The 16,312-nt window shown below is 44.5% G+C and overlaps 1 protein-coding gene and 1 pseudogene across 1 annotated transcript; both read left to right on the top strand.

Moving 5' to 3' along the window:
• The first annotated feature begins 7,396 nt into the window (after positions 1-7,396).
• On the top strand, positions 7,397-8,050 carry LOC136468846 (RING-H2 finger protein ATL80-like; annotated as a pseudogene).
• Positions 8,051-14,597: 6,547 nt separating this feature from the next.
• On the top strand, positions 14,598-16,062 carry LOC136468845 (uncharacterized mitochondrial protein AtMg00810-like). The gene is made up of 2 exons (XM_066467261.1): positions 14,598-14,728; positions 15,324-16,062. The coding sequence occupies exons 1-2, from the start codon at positions 14,598-14,600 to the stop codon at positions 16,060-16,062; spliced, it is 870 nt and encodes a 289-aa protein (XP_066323358.1).
• Positions 16,063-16,312: the final 250 nt, after the last annotated feature.

Raw genomic sequence — 16,312 nt, 5'->3', positions numbered from 1 at the left:
AGTGGTATCAGAGCAATGCTGACTGTAGAACGCAAGCCTAAGATAGAACTGGCCGTTTTAGCATTCCTTTATCTTTGCTTACTTCTTGTTTTCCCTCCAACCTTGTTATTTTCTAAAAGGTTATGCTCACTTCAGCCCTCTGTTCTGTTATGAAAACCTTGCCTCTATTCTAAACCTTCTCTCTTCATCTATATAGATGGGTCGTAATGAGGAGACCCGGTATCAAAGGTCAGGGGGATCAAGCTACGTTGTCCTTAACTGCCTTCGACAAGAAGAAACAGGAGCAAGGAAGTAAAGTAAAGAGAAACTACATCCAAGGAAGATTGAATAATGTGGATATGACTACTACTCATGGAGCTAAGGAGGTTGTGTATGGCTTTATTCTAGTAAACTCAGCTCCCGCCACAGTGATGTTTGATCCCAGAGCTTCACATTCGTTTATCTCTAGCCAATATGTAGAAGACCATAAGATAACTATGCTTCCGATAAGGAAACCGGTGATGATTAACTCTCTAGGAGGTGAAGTGAAGGCAGACCACATATGCCCAAAAGTTAGTCTTGACTATAAGGGGGTGAACTTCATGGCAAACCTTATCGTTTTGGAGTCAATGAAAATTGATGTTATCTTAGGACAGGGATGGTTGTCTGCCTGTAAAGGAGTGATTAAGCAGTGCCCAACGTTTGGTTCTTCTAACAACACCATTAGGAGAAAGAATTGAGTATGAAGGTATTCAGCTTGTACCTGAGGACAATGTGGATAAGAAGAGGAAGGTAGTCTCGCCAGAGCTAGAATTGGGAAGCAATCAATATTCGAGTTCTACTACCTTGTCACACCCAGCTCCAATCCCTAGTCAGATAAACTCCGACTCTAAAGAGTCAAAAGTTTCTCAAGCTAAGATTACTCCACTCTTTCCACCGGAGGTATGCATAGATGGGTGGACGATCACCTATAAGGAGTTCAACCCCGAAAGATCAAACGAGTTAAAAAGCGGTCAAATCCAACAAAGATGAACCTTCGGAGTCAGCAAGTTGGCAACACACCTAGCAACAATTCTATGGAATTTTATACCACAAAAGATACAGCTAAGATCATGTGTTATCATTGCCAACAAGAAGGACATTATGCTAAATTTTGCCCATGGAAGGATCAACAATTACACCATGGAAGTAGCCAGAGTCAGATCACTACTGGATTACCACCAGCAAGTGATAAGTGACATGCAACACGAAGGAAGCCATGATGAAATTGAGGAAGTGGATGATGTGTCACTCTCACTCCCATGCAAGAGATGCTACCCTAGATGCTCATGTAACCACAGCATGTTTAAGGAATAGGAGTTGGTGCCCTTTATGTAATAAAAACGATAGTATCACAAGTTGAGTCAATGATTGAGTGTGCACCTTTATTGCTTTGTTGAACTGTTATTATGCTTACGATTGTTTTGGATTTTTGTAATGAGTGCAATGATCTCGTTGGGTGTCCCCACAATTTCATTTAGTTTATAGGCCTAAGGCAAAGGATCAGTGCAATAAATAGTCGGGTCTTGGTTTTCTTCTGTTTTTCCTATCCTGTCTTTTCGGAGCAGTCTGCACTCTTCAGCTCATATCATTATGCTTGGACAACCAAAAATCATGAGAAAATTTTGGACAATAGTAGACTTCAATATCTTTCTCTGAGCACAAGAATTAGCCTGATAGTTATTTTGGTTACGGAGATACGAAAATCACAATGCGATGCATCTGTACTGTTTGAAACCTAGAACAGTTTCTGTTGTGCACGGTTTTTGATCAAGTTAACTGTGGAATTTTGAAAAGTGTTCTATAAGAAAGTTGTAGATAATTTTATAAGCTTTCCAACGGTATAAGCTACAACTTCATTGGATGAAAAGAATGAGAGTTACAGCCATTTTACGATGCTGCTGTTTTTCTGCTCGCGAGGAATTTTAGATTTCTTGTTCTTACCCATACACAAGAGTATCATTGGGATGTCAGAACATCTTGATACTAGTTAGCTCATCTAGAAGGAGGTGCAAGCTATACTTTGGTGACCCCTAGTTTATCTTTTCTTAAGAGGGTAGCCAAGTTACAGAATTTGCAAGATGAAGTGTCATACGTTCTAGTTTGCGCAACGAAAGCGTGGTGGTACCCAAGGATGTGAAACTCAGAATCTCAAAGAAGTTTGATTAAAGGTTCAAGAGAGGTTTAATCAAGATCATCAAGATTTTGGTAGAGCTATCAGAGAAGCTTTTAAGTTAGCTTGGATCAAGAGACCTCAACTAAGTGTTTGAAGGAATCCAAGAAGAGGTTGGAGTAAAACCTAAGTATTAGCTTTGCTAGATCCATTCGAGAGTTTCATATCTACAATGATGCACCTTGTCAAGATGTGGAATGTGTCTTTACACAAGAAGAAAAGTAGTGGTTTGTTCATTAAGTCAGCTAAGGAAGCGTGAGTTAAACTACCTAACAGGTTATATGGAGTTATCCATTGTGGAGCATCGAAGTAATATCTTCTTGGGGTAAAAGTGACATATAGGAGGATCACAAGAATCTACAGGACATCTTCACCAAGTTAGTCTTGAGCTTGTGATATCTTTATTGGAATGAAATTGGTTATGACTTGGAAAAGTGCTAACACTTGGAGAAGCAAAAGTCGCGACCGATGCCCTTAGCAATGGAGAGTCATGCTAAGAAGGTTCGGGTGACACCAAGGACTAAGAATTTTATTCTAAGTTTGAGCAACTTGACCGGAATCGTTAATGTTTTGAAGGTTGGTGGTAGAATTTTCTTCTAACTAAGAGATTCGTCAGGCTCTGTTGGAAGATAAATATTTTAGGAAGAAAATTGGTATTATAGGAAAGATGGCCTAGTGATTGGAGTTGCTTAAGAACTATTCAAGGTACCTATCATAATCTTGGAGTTAGTTTGACAAGTTACTTGGAGTAAGATTAATAGGTATGCAAAGTAAAGTGGGATTCTGATCAAGACGATGGAACTACACAATAAAGTAAAGAAGAGTCTAAAGACAAAGTATCTCTATCTCCCAGTCGATGTCGTCCGAATCTCGGGGACGAGATTCATCTTAAGGGGGGTAGAATTATAACACCCTAAATTTTGAATTTTTGGAAATAGAGCTAAAATGATTAAATTTAGAATTTTGTGTTCATTAAAACATAGGAAATAAAAATTTTCATGAAATTAAAATTTAATATAAGGTTTAGAAACATGTTTGTGCATACATGCCCTTGCATTCGAAGTATTTGATTGAGCGGTTTTGATTTAAAATTCAAAATGGTTTGGATTGATTTGGAAAGAAATTAAAAATGGCTTTGAGTAAAAGAAAAGAAAATTTTAAAATAAAAGAATTTAAAAAGGTGTAGAATTTATTCTTGAAAAACTTACCAAAATTTCTCAATCCTGATTGAATTGAAAAGTGTGTTTGAAACCCCATTTGAATTTGACTTTGGGTCATACTTGAATTTAGTTTTGAAAATGAAATAGGAAAAAGAAATGGAAGAGAAAAACTCATCCTCCCTCTCTCTTTTTTAGCCCAGGCACCAAGCCAGCCCAGCCTTTTCTCTGTTCCCGCAGCCCAGTCGCACGCAGGCCAGCTTTTCTTTTTCGGCCCAGCGTCTCTTGCCCCTCTCCGCTCGTGGGCCGGCCTAGACCACAGTAGCTACGCCGCGCCGTTCCCCGCCTGGTCTCACCGACGGGTGGGCCCGAACTGTCAGCTCCGCCTCCTACCTCGTGACCGACACGGACTCCACCGTCGCCAGCTGTGTCCGCCCCTCCCATGGCTCCCTCCGCTTGCCGTGCCTCCCAAGGCTCCAGGTCCCTTAAATACCGGATGCCCGTGCCCGCCGCTACCTACCCCACGCCCTATCTCGCTCTGCTCTCGCCCCGAGCTAGCCTAGCGCCATCGCTCGGATCCCACCGAAGGAGCTTGATGTCGCCGAGCGCTGTGCTGCCCTCCACGCCGAGGTAAATCATCCGAACGAGTGCGCATCAACCTCCTCTCTCACCCCGTACCTTTTTCGTTGATAACCATGGCCCGTAGGACCTTTTTCGTGAACTCTGATGAGGCCGTACTCACCCAGCCATGGCGCCACCGCCGTCCCTGTCATCACCGGCTGTCCAAGCTCTCTCTCTCTTCCCCGCCGATCCAATCGTGGCCGCCAGTTTCTAATCGGATGGCCCCAGATGGCCGATACCCCTTCGCATGGAGGTTTAGCTAAAGAGCCCCTCGCTTTTTTCAAAAATAGAACCCGCCGTCCTTTGCGTATTCCATAGCTTCTGTTTTCTTCTTTTAAAAGCGTATTTCGTTTAATTGACTTCAAAAATACGTTTTCAGCTATTTACAGTTTTGCCACTAGATTTGTTTAGGCCGTAACTTCTCCGTTTAAACTCCGATTTGATCTGTTCAACTTGCGTTAGGTTCGTAATTTCATAATCTACATGTTCATACTACTGTTCTGGTATGTTTTTAACTTTTAAAATTCATGATTAGATTTAATCTATTATTCGATTAAAAGAAATCTTGTTTATTTCATATCTTCTACATTTCAACTCTGTTCTGAGCCATTCAAGTTGCGTTAGATTGATGGCAACGAAATCTGAGTGTTAGTAATAGTGTTTATCATGTTACTATTTCTAAAATTTTCATGGTTTAAATCATATCTTGATTAACAATTATTTAACTGGATTTTATAAATAAAATATGATTCGTTTCACTTTAGATTTATAATTCAAATCTAAATTGGACTTAAATTATAATCTCCATAAATATCTTATACATGTTTTTATATAATTAAAACACCTAAAGCTAATAGTTTTATGCGTAGATCTCTCGGTAGTTATATCTTTTCAGCTGTAGCTTCGATTAACGTGCCTCTCGTGACTGTGTGTTCGTAGCGATGCGTAGAATCATATTTTAAACTCTTTCACCTATTTTTTGTTATGTTTGGTGTATTGTTCTAATTTAGATCTATTGTCTGTTCGTGTATGATTGTATGGATACTTGTGTGGTGATATATGGTTCAGTCAATCGGTGAGGTTTACGTGGTGATTAAGAAGCTATTCTCTGAAGACTAGAAGCTGAGAATTGGAAGCAGAAGATTGAAAGTTGAATACTAAAGGCTTTTGAGCATATTGCTTTGGGGGAAAAGCAAGTTAAGGCAAGTATAGCATGGGATCTTCCTTGTTACCTATTCACCTTTAAGCATTTAATTCATACTGTATGTGTCTACCTTAACAACCATAGTAATTTTCCTAGTACTTTGTTACCCTGTACCTTGATACCTCTGGGTTACTGCATTTGGATAGTATGATGCTAGTGCTCAACTACAACCATGATCATGTAACTTGACTAATGGTATATGCAATAAACATTAAAAGATGCTTTTTAGCAACATAGAACAAGGGGGCTAGAGCATTGGGTTATTTTCTGGTGCTCTAGATTCCTCTCCCTAAGGACTTATCTGTAAGTGATCATCTGGGACTTACAGTACAGCTGTGAGGCATATATGGCTCTGGCTTTAGCTCAGTATGAGAACCTTTTCTAGCTTGTTAGTGGTTACCTTTATGGCGCAAAAGGGATGTGTTCCAGGTTAGATATAGTGCGGCCTCTGTCCGTCAGTGTATAGGTTGCACGTCATTGTGCCTGCTGGAAGGGGAGCCCTACATTTGCAGGCTACAGAAACCTAGCGGCCCTAACTTGTTAGACGAACCTTTGAAAGGCTTCATAGTGAACCCTGCCGACCTTCCTTGGTAGTGGGTCAAGAGGTTGGCCGCCTCAGGCGAAAGGGTAAATCACGACTCACAGTGAAAGTGTACAACCTCTGCAAAGTGTAAAACTGGTATATCAGCCGTGCTCACGGTCACGAGCGGCCTTGGAACCCTTACGGAATAGATGATCACTAATGGATAATGATAATGAACACATATGATACTGATGATGAAGATGCTCATTAATGATTACTGTTTATGCTATTCATTATTCATGTTTACCTGAGCATGTGTTTATGGGCTTGTGATAAACTTGTTGCTACTCAATTGCTAAAATCATGACTCATTAAAAGCTAATCGCAGTGAACCAGTGTCAGCCTTTTAAGCCTCATGAACCCCATGTTATATTTGTTGAGTACGACATGTACTTACGCTTGCTTTATTTTTTAATTATTTGGATAAAAATTCCGGATGGGTACCAGATTGCTAGAGTTTGGAGGAATTAGGCTTGTGATCAACCAGTCAGTTGTTCATGTGGATTTGGAGTCTTCACCTGAAGATCGGAGTCGTCTTTCCACCGTCTATACTCTGAGGTTATAATCTTTATACTAATACGCTATGTATTTAAGCATTGTCTTTTGATATTACCCTTATTTGTATCTATATGTGAGATTTGACTTCCTAGGGCTCACATATGGTGCGTATCTGGTTTTATTCTTAAAACCGGGTGCTACACCTTGATAGTGGCACAACATGATCCTCATCGACATGGTTGTCCTTTGTGCCAGTCGAGTACATGCTCTAGTACACAGAACATGAGGACCGGTGATTCTAAACCTATTTTCACTAGTGTTTTTATCAACTACCAGTGTGAAAGGCTAGTGAAAGTCGCGAACTTCACAGGCATCTTCTATAGAATCACCACTACAAATCGAACACTCCGTAGCATCTGCATGAGGGGGGGAGCCCGAAGCGACGTCAGCAGCAAAGTATTCGCCCGAGCAGCGACGATGACAAAGCATCCGTCAAAGAAGAGAGACAGTGGCAAAGAATTCATTGCGAAGAACCAATCGACTGCGGCAACACCAAGCAGGCTGGACAGACCATTGGAGGAGCTTGAAGCACGCACGGCATAGCACAAGAATGAGCAACTCCTGCGAGAGTAGCAGGAGATGGGCTGCAGAAGTGCTCCAATGATGGCTTTAGGAAGGATATTGATATCCGTAGACGTCAACAACGCCGGTAGAAGCACACAGGTAGGACGTTCGACCCTAGCGTGCCCCTGACAAACAGAAACTCCTACGACGCCTCAAGAAGGTAGAACAAGCCTAAGCTCTCAATTCCGCCGTGCGGTGGTCATTAGTAATACGTATACTCGTATAGTCCATTAATTATTAATTGTTCATCCGGATAAAGTAACACATGTGTAGTATGAACAGGACAGGTAGCTGAATGTTCATTTATTAAAATTCGCCATGAAAATATTGACCAAACTGCAGCAGTGACACGCTAAAGCCGCCTGGCCCGCCTGGTGCCAAACCCCCATGGCGAACACTATAAATTGCCGCGAAAACGTTCGTTCATGGCGGCAATGCACACGATTGAAGCTAACGAGCTAGTGCACGCAAGCTAAGCACGGCAATCAGCTTCTGACGACGCGCTCACCGATATCACCATGCTCAACTTGTACCCAAGGCACCAGCTCCAGGCGAGGAACGCCGACGCCGGCGTCGTCGATGAGGTCGACGGCGGCTAGAACCCCTTCTACGGCATTGCGGCCGTGTGCCTGTCCATCTTCCTCTTCTGCGTGCTCGCCTCCTCGGTCACCGTCTGGAAGGCGCTCGCCATCGCCGCTCTGGCCGCGCTGCTGCTCGGCATCGGCAGCTGCTTCGCGCCCAAGGGGTGGCTCCGTCGGCCAGCAACAGGGCAGGGCGCGGAGCTGGTTGTCACGGTCAGGGCAACAGCTGGCCCCGCGCGGCCAGGCTACGCGTGCGCTCAAGTAGTGGACGCTCCGCCGGCGTTCGCGTTCCAGTGCAACCCGCTAAAGGCCAACGACGGCAGGTCTGAGCCGGCAGCGGCGGCTGCAAGCAGCGGCGTCGTGTGCTCGGTGTGCCTGGAGGACGTGCGCGGCGGCGAGATGGTGCGGCAGGTGCCGGCGTGCAGACACATATTCCACATGGGGTTTATCGACATGTGGCTGCACTCGCACGGGACGTGCCCGATGTGCCGCTGCGTGGTCTCGCCGCCGTTCAAAGCAGTGACAACATCGAGAGATGCGGCTGAGGCACCAGACTTGTCAGCTGATGATGACGAGTTGCCGCCGGTGTAATTAACTAGCGTAGTACAAATTCTATACAATGTTGTTACAGATTCTATTATGACTAGCAAAATTGCCAGTGCGTTACAACGGGTTAATAAAAAACATATACTAATTTTTATTTGACTAAAGATTTAGATGTATAAGAAATGACTGTTTATGTTAAATGGTCGAATTTTGTTTAGTGTGCAAACACTCATGGCAGATGTGGTTCGTCTCCTTCACCTCGTCGATCTCCTCAAGCACCGCTACAATCTCCTCTAACTCACCCATGCAGTGCACAATGTCCTTCCTCCGTACCTTTTGAAGTGTGCACTCCCACCGCGCCACAGCGTTGCTGCTTTCAGCGTAATGCGTGATAACAGATGCTATGTGGTCGGAACGCCAGCACCGCGCCTAGTGCACCGCCGATGAGCAGTGTCCCAGATAGAGCCTCATCGTGGGCGGGATGCTTCACAAGTAGCAGGACCACTAAGCTTCTAGAGATTGGAGCCCCAGTTGACAAGCTTGGCTCTGCTCCATGGCATCGCACTCCGTGAACACCACACGGTCGCCTCGCCGATGTGGCCTTCGAGCCATAGAATCCTGATCTTCACATCAATGCATGTTTCTGACGTTGATGCAATGAAGCTCTTCTATGCAGTGGCGGCAAGACCAAGCGTAGGGCCGAGCCATACAGATACACAAGTTTTATTGTAAGCGGCTGATGCAGCATCGTCTGGGCTGCCTGTAGGAGTATTAAGCCGGTTTGCATCACTATTTGCGGGAAATAGACCTATCACCTATGGTGGAGTGGCCTTGAGTGCTCTGTGCTCCTTCGTTGTATTTCATTTGGACATTTTTTCTTTTAAACTTTAACTCGGTCAATATGCGTCCATTGTACATGAAATTTTTACCATATATTGTACACATCAATAGATTACCATAAAAATTTCACTGTGAAATTAAAGGACTACGGAAACATCCTCTATCAGTTTATGAAAGAAAATACAAATCTATAAGTACAACAAATATTTTATACAAAAGTGTTGACCTAGTTAAGGGGAGTTAAAAAATAATTTTGCTATTTTTATGTGATTTTACACGTAATTTACAAGTTTACTGTTTTACGAGAAAAAGAGAAAAATGGGAAAAAAAAAAAGAAAAGGGGCCAGCACTTGGGCCATGGCTCGGCCCAGTCCACTGGCGCAAAAGACCCACATGACAGATTACAGCCCAGCAGCAGGAGGCCCAATTTGGGGTGAACTTTGACATCAGGAATCTCAGAGTTTCTTGAATTCAATTTAGATCCTCTCACTTTTTCTTTCTTTCTTGCACTTTTCCACCTAGAACCCTTCCTTCTCTTCTAATTCTTTTTCTCATCCTCTTCCCCAAACCACGGAACAGAGGCGCCGATCTCGGCCCTATTCTTACCGTGTCCCCTACGTCGCGCTCTGCCTTGCCCTAGACGTAGTAGTCCTCATGTGCCGTTGAGGGATTCGAGGTGGAGGAGCCCTAGAGTCGGACGCTGCACACAGAGGGCCCAGGCGACCAGCGATGGGAAAGGTCGAGAAACTGCAGAAAGTACTCCGTACGGAAACACATCCAGATCCGGATAGGAAAAAATACGGATAGGGCAGACCAAAATATGACCAGACCAAAAAATTGGCTGAAATTTTACCTCTTTATTATTAGGTATAAATAAAAAAATTACGATTTGTAGTTGGTGGTAATTAGAGACAACTAGCTAGTTACAGAGTCATTTTTGTCATGCCATGGTAACAACTTCATATCATGACAAATTTTCATGATTTGTGATAAAATTGCAGTCATTAGTTAGCAGAGTTCTTATCGTGCTTCATGTCCATCAATTCGGTGATCGTACCATCTTTTAGAACACGAATTTTGCACCAACCACTTTGGCCTCTCATTTTGCCACGTGGCTTGTTGTTTTTCACTGTCTAATTCTTTATCGGACCGTAAAAAAGCGGGCAATGCAGCTACCCTTTCTAGAACCTTGGTTCCTGCGCCGCAAGAGCTGATCCTGGGGATCCCACCTCCCTTCAACGCGCAGGGGCAATGGCAACCTAGAGCAGGGCAGGTGCCGCGGCGACGACAGTGGCACGGCTGAAACCAAATGGTAATACTTACGAATGCACAAAGAAGGGCTGCCCAAATTTGATTAGAAGTTCATTCTACTTATATCAAATAGTCATATCATCTTTATTGACAACATAATGTTTCTAATTTTGCATTTGCTAAAGCATGTTCAGTCTTCAGTTAAGCAGACCCATGTGTTCTCTGTTGGAAATTTGTGAACATTACCAATGTTTTTTACACTGAACTTTACCTATTTGCACAATGAGTAGTATCTACATAGTATGCTTGTCCTTAATGTGACAAAAAAAAAAACCAGACGAACACAAATTCAGAGAATAGAGCTACTATTTTCACTTGAAGTAGACAATAAATTAGAATTGTTCTAATGAATCGGTGTAGATGAAACGATACGGTGCACAGTTGCAGCATGGCACACAGGAGGGCCTTCAGGTATCAAACATATCTTCCTTATATACGGTGCACAGGTGCAGCATGGCACACAGCTTAGAGTACCTTGTTCTATTTGTTTTTTTCTCGATCGGGCGTTGTACCCGTTTTTCATTAACAGAAAAAGGAGTTTGCAAACGATCCAAGAGCGTTGGGCAACGGTGGCGAGGAGCCAGCACTCCCACACCGCTGCCACCTATCTACTGGATCCTCTAGCAATTATTACATGATAAACGATTTTTGCGACCAAGAGGGGAACACAGCACTCAGCGTCGAGATCCCCGCGCTGATCCAGTCCTCGGCCTCCCGTAGCACGGCAAGGAAGATATGCTGCAGTCCTGCCGATGACCTATGGAAGGTCCAGTTGTTCCTTTCCTTCCAAACGCACCAAGCGGTGAGCAGCAACATGGTGTCAAACGGAGGCCGCTTGTCAGGATGCAGCACCAATCTGCTCCGGAGCCACCACTCAGCCAACTCAGCCACCACAAGAGCGTTCTATTTGTTTCATCTGGTTCTACACTATTCCCTTGTATTTTGGTACTCCAAACTTCCTAGAATAGCTATCTTCCTTGTTATGTGCTCATATTTACTTCTAGGCTTTGATGTATGGTGTTTACTAATATTCCATAAATAGTGATTGATTCGTTGAACTGATTAAGTATGTTCTAATGCCACACTTTATTTTGGCCCGCTATATAATGTCGGTAAAACAATGGTGAGTTTCTTCATCCTGCACCCCAAAGTAATGATCTACTAGCATGCTCCAAGTAGGACATGGCAAAGCCGCGCCAGTTTTTCTAGTGTTAACGATCAGGTGCACCAGGAGAGCACTAGGAATCTTCTGGCCCGATCAGCTGGACCAGAAGCTCCCAGTGCTCTATGCGTGAGGAGCGCTCTATCTTTATGGACTTTTTATTATTTATTCTGGCCCAGTAGTTATAATTTTTTCTAAGCAACGCCCAATAGTTATAAGTTGTTGGAGGAAGATCCAAAACCATGTTGTGAGTCTGTTCTCTCCACATCTCCGTTGTATGTTTTCTTTTTTCTTTTTTCTTTTTTTCTTTTTTTCTTTTTCCTTTTTCCTTTTCTTTTCTTGTCTTCTTTTCTTTTTTTTCTTTTTTCTTATTTTTTAGCTTCAATTTTTTATTTTATTTCTATTTTATGTGATTTTTTATTATCCTTTTCATTCTCCATATTATCTTTCTTTTATTTCTTATTTCTTATTTTATTTTTCTTATTCTTTTTTCGTGCTCCAATTTTTATTTTTTATTTTTTATTTTTGTTTTATGTGAATTATTATTATTATTTTCATTTTATATATTCTTTACCTTTCTTTTCATTTTGTTTTTTGTTTTTCTACCTTTTCTTTTTCTCTTTTTCCATTATGTTTTCTCTATAGTTTTTTTACTTTTTCTTTTTTTATATTTTAATCTAACTAATTATTTTGTTTTCATGTTTACTTTTTATTTTTCTATATTCTATGATATGTTATGATGTTCACGTAGTATAGAATAATGTTCTATGATGTATTTTGTGATATTTGCGTAGTATATAATGATGTTCTGCGATGTACTTTGTGCACGTAGTATACCTATGATGTTCTATGATGTTTTTGTGATGTTCACGTGGTATATACATGTTATATTTTATGATGTATTTTGTGATGTTTATACATATACATGTGATGTTCTATGATGTATTTTTGTAATGTTCACATGGTATGCATGTGATGTTCAACGAATTCTTCTATGATATTCATGTGGTATACATGTAATGTTCTATGATATATTTGTGATGTTCACGTAGTATACAATGATGTTCCATAATATATGTTGTGATGTTCATGTAATACACATGTGATGTTTTATGATGTTTTTTTAATGTTCATGTGATACACAGTAATGCTGCATGATGTATTTTTTGTGATGTTCTATGATGGTCTGATACGGTTTATAATAGTATAAATATTTTCTAATCGAGACAAATCATATACATTGTATAGTGGTGAGAAAATATTCACATAGTACCCATAAGATGATTTGTGATATATTTTAGATTGTTTAAGTATTATTGGACCGGGGGGCTACGGCCTGGGTCCAACCCAAGTATGAACCAAGACCACCATGTAGCAATACTAGCCCATAGAAGAAGCCAACGAGGTATAGCCAGGTTACACATAGTAAACTTGGCCCAACACTAGCCAAACTCGCACCATTCCAGCCTCAGAAGCCCCGCTTCGTCCTTCAGGCCTCCGGCGGGCGCTCTCCAATCCCCATTGTGACATATGTTTCGTGCTCTTGGCACCCTTAGGCGACCAGCGCCCCCAACAGATCCGCCACTAGCCGATGCTCACCGGCCGGCTGACCAGCCAGCCGACCAAGCATAGGCCCTAGGCATGCAGCCGCTAGTCCTCCATCTGAATCTGGCTGCAGCTTGCTGCCTATAGGCATGGAGGCGCACCAGTGTCTCTCTTGTTCATCGCGCTGGTGGTGCTTGAGGATAGAGTCCTTGTACAAACTAGCAGTTACTCCGTAGTCCGTACTCATATTGCTTCAATTATTAGTGCCTTGTTTTCTCTTTCTAAACTATTGTGAGGCTGTTCGGCTGATGGTTTCTGCGGCTGCTGCTGATGCTGATTTGTTGTGAGAAAACAATATTCCATGGCTAAAAAGTAGTGCTGATAAGCTCAAGCGAACGGGCTCTCTATGAGACTATTGCGCATATGTTAGAGAAAATTTTGTTATGGGCCTTGAACGGTCGAAAATAAGTGCTTCTGTAATTTCAAATGGCCAAACATATTCCGTAATCAGATGTTTTCCATGTTGTAGATGCGAGTCAAAACGAAGGAAACTAAAGTTTCACACGCATCAAAGGCTATTTCGAGGTCTACATGTATTTGAAATAAATAGTATTAATTAGTTTTCTTGTTATATCTATTACACTTACCCCTTACAGGACCGTGACACCTAAGAGGGGGTGACTTATGCAACTTAAAATTCTACTTCTAACTATAGCCTCTTATAAACCATAGCAAAACCTATCCAAGTAAATAAACTATCTGAATGTACAACTATGGTTTTGCTAGTGTGTTGCTATCTCTACCACAAAATAGTTATGCAACCTAGATTCTAATCCTATCAACTAGCCCATCAACTAAGCTAGAAAAGGTAAAGCACACAACCAAGATTGCAAAATAAATGTGGAAGCTAAAGATGAGGTAGAGATGCAAACTCCCATCGACGACTCCTTTATTTTTACTGAGGTATCGAGAAGCGCGTAAGCTTCCCCTAGTCCTCGTTGAAACCCCTCGCAAGCACGACGACACCTTGCGCCTCTCATGCCCTTACACCTCTCAACAAAATGGCAAAGCTGAACGCATACTCCGCACCATCAACAACACTGCCATCTGCACCTTGCTACTCCATGCCACCCCCATACTGGGAGGAAGCCCTAGCAACCGCTACCTTTCTGCTCAACCAATGTCCCTCCGCGTCCATACAACATGCCATCACCTATCAACTTCTACGTGAGCAGCTCCCGGATTACTCTTCCCTCCGTGTGTTCGGCTGCCTCCACTACCCCAACCTTAGTGCCATGACAGCCCACAAACTCTCCCCTCATTTGACTCCCTATGTGTTCCTCCACTACCCTTCCTCCCACAAAGGGTACCACTACCTGGACATTGCCACTCGGCGTGTCATCGTGTCCCATCACGTCGTGTTCGATGAGTCCGTGTTTCCTTTTGTTGTGGCTTCATCGGCGGCCTCTGTGCCGTCATCACTGGATTTCTTGATGCAGGGTCTCTCCATCGTTGGCAGCTCTACCTCCAGGCATCGAGCGACCGCATGCGCCTTCGGCTGCTCCTTCCAGCAGCGAGGTTGAGCAGCCCGATCTCAAGGACCCTGCAATCATCTTCGATAGCCCGCTGCACCTACCTCGTCGTGCAACCTCTGGGCAGGGCTTCATCCATCGTGGACCCCGCTCCGCATCCGGGTGGGTACGGCCACTTTGGAGTCACCTACCAGTGGCATCCATGGCCTCCTGCTTCACCAACTGCGCCGGCAACGCCCCTGCACCGCCCATGGTGCCTCCCGCACCCAAGGAACATGCGCTCCCTGCAGCGACCATGGCGGCCCCGGTGGTGCCCCTTCCGGTGCCCATGGAGTCTCCTACACCCCCTTGCCACACCCGCAGCGCCCCCTGCCGTGCCCTAGAGCCTCCTGCTGCACCCCCGGCTCCACCCTCGCGTCTGGTGACACGGCTGCAGACAGGCAGTCTACGTTCAGTCGATCGCTTTGGCTTCTTCGCCACATCGGCCTCCCAGATTCGGCCAACTATCGCTGCACCCTTGCCAACCCCAACTGGCATGCTGCAATGTCGATGGAATATGATCCTCTGATCGCCAACAGCACATGGCGCCTAGTACCTCAATTGCCTAGTGCCAATATCGTTAGCGGCAAGTGGTTGTTCACGACTCTGGCTCGGCATAAGGCGCGCTAGGTCGTTCACGGCTTCTCCCAGCAAGCTGGCATCGACTACAATGACCTTCAGCCTGGTTGTCAAACCAGTGACGATCCGCACCATCCTCAGCATCGCCGCCTCATGCTCCTGGCCCATTCATCAGCTGGATGTGAAGAACGCCTTCCACCATGGTAACCTAGAGGAGACGGTCTACTATTAGCAGTAGTCCAACTTCATCGACCCGGCTACTCTCGACTACGTCTGCCTGCTATAGAAGTCCCTATACGGACTCAAGCAGGCACCCCGAGCTTGGAAACCTGTGCTTCGCCAACTACATCCAAACCATTGGCTTCGCTACATCCAAGTCCGACGCCTCTCTCTTTGTCTACAAAGATGAAAATCGTGTCGCCTATCTACTCCTCTACGTCAACGACATCATCCTCACGGCCCCGTCTACTGAGCTGCTCTGGCACATCACGGCACGTCTCCACTCGAAGTTTGCCATCATGGATCTCGGCGACCTTCACCACTTCCTCAGGATCGTTGTGACACGGGACCGCTCCGCCCTATTCCTGTCCCAGCGCCAGTACGCCATCGACCTCCTCCAGCAGGCTAGCATGTTAGAGTGCCACCCTACTACCACACCGGCTGATGCACGGACCAAGCTATCCGCTACTAACGACGCCCCGATCACCGACCCCTCTGCATATCGGAGCCTCACCAGTGCCAGCCAGTACCTCACCCTGACGTGGCCCGACTTGACTTTTGCTGTTCAGCAGGTCTACTTGTTTATGCATGACCCCTGTGAGCCGCATCTGGCGCTGATCAAGCGCATTCTGCACTACGTGAAGGGCGCGCTCCCTACCGGCCTTCACTTGGGCACTGGCCCAGTTGACCAGATCACCGCTTACCCCGATGCTGACTGGGTGGATTGCCCTGACACCCATCACTCCACCTCCGGCTTCTATGTCTTCCTCAACGACAATCTGGCCAGTGTCTTGATCCTCCAAATGCCAGACCACGGTCTCCCACTCTAGCACTGAGGCCGAATACCGCACCGTCACGCATGTCGTCGCTGAGTGTTGCTAGGTGCAACAACTTCTTTAGGAACTTCACATCTCGGTCCCCTTGGCTACAGTGGTCTACTACGACAATGTTAGCGCCATCTACATGACCTCTAACCCATCCACCACCGCCGCACCAAGCATATCGAGATCGACATCCACTTTGTTCTCGATCCCTAGGGATAGGTTCGCGTCCTCCATGTTCATTCGGCACACCAGTTCG

The sequence above is a fragment of the Miscanthus floridulus genome, chromosome 8 (genome assembly GCF_019320115.1).
Source record: "Miscanthus floridulus cultivar M001 chromosome 8, ASM1932011v1, whole genome shotgun sequence".
In the NCBI taxonomy this organism is placed as follows: domain Eukaryota; kingdom Viridiplantae; phylum Streptophyta; class Magnoliopsida; order Poales; family Poaceae; genus Miscanthus; species Miscanthus floridulus.
Note: the sequence above shows the minus strand (reverse complement) of the source record. Positions and strands in the feature narration are given on the sequence as shown.

Bases quoted from the DNA above. Each gene is read 5' to 3' on its own strand.
- LOC136468845 (XM_066467261.1), top strand. From the start codon at position 14,598: ATGGCCTCCTGCTTCACCAACTGCGCCGGCAACGCCCCTGCACCGCCC. The intron at 14,729-15,323 runs GTCTCCTACACC...GGACTCAAGCAG, and splicing joins CCCCTTCCGGTGCCCATGGA to GCACCCCGAGCTTGGAAACC.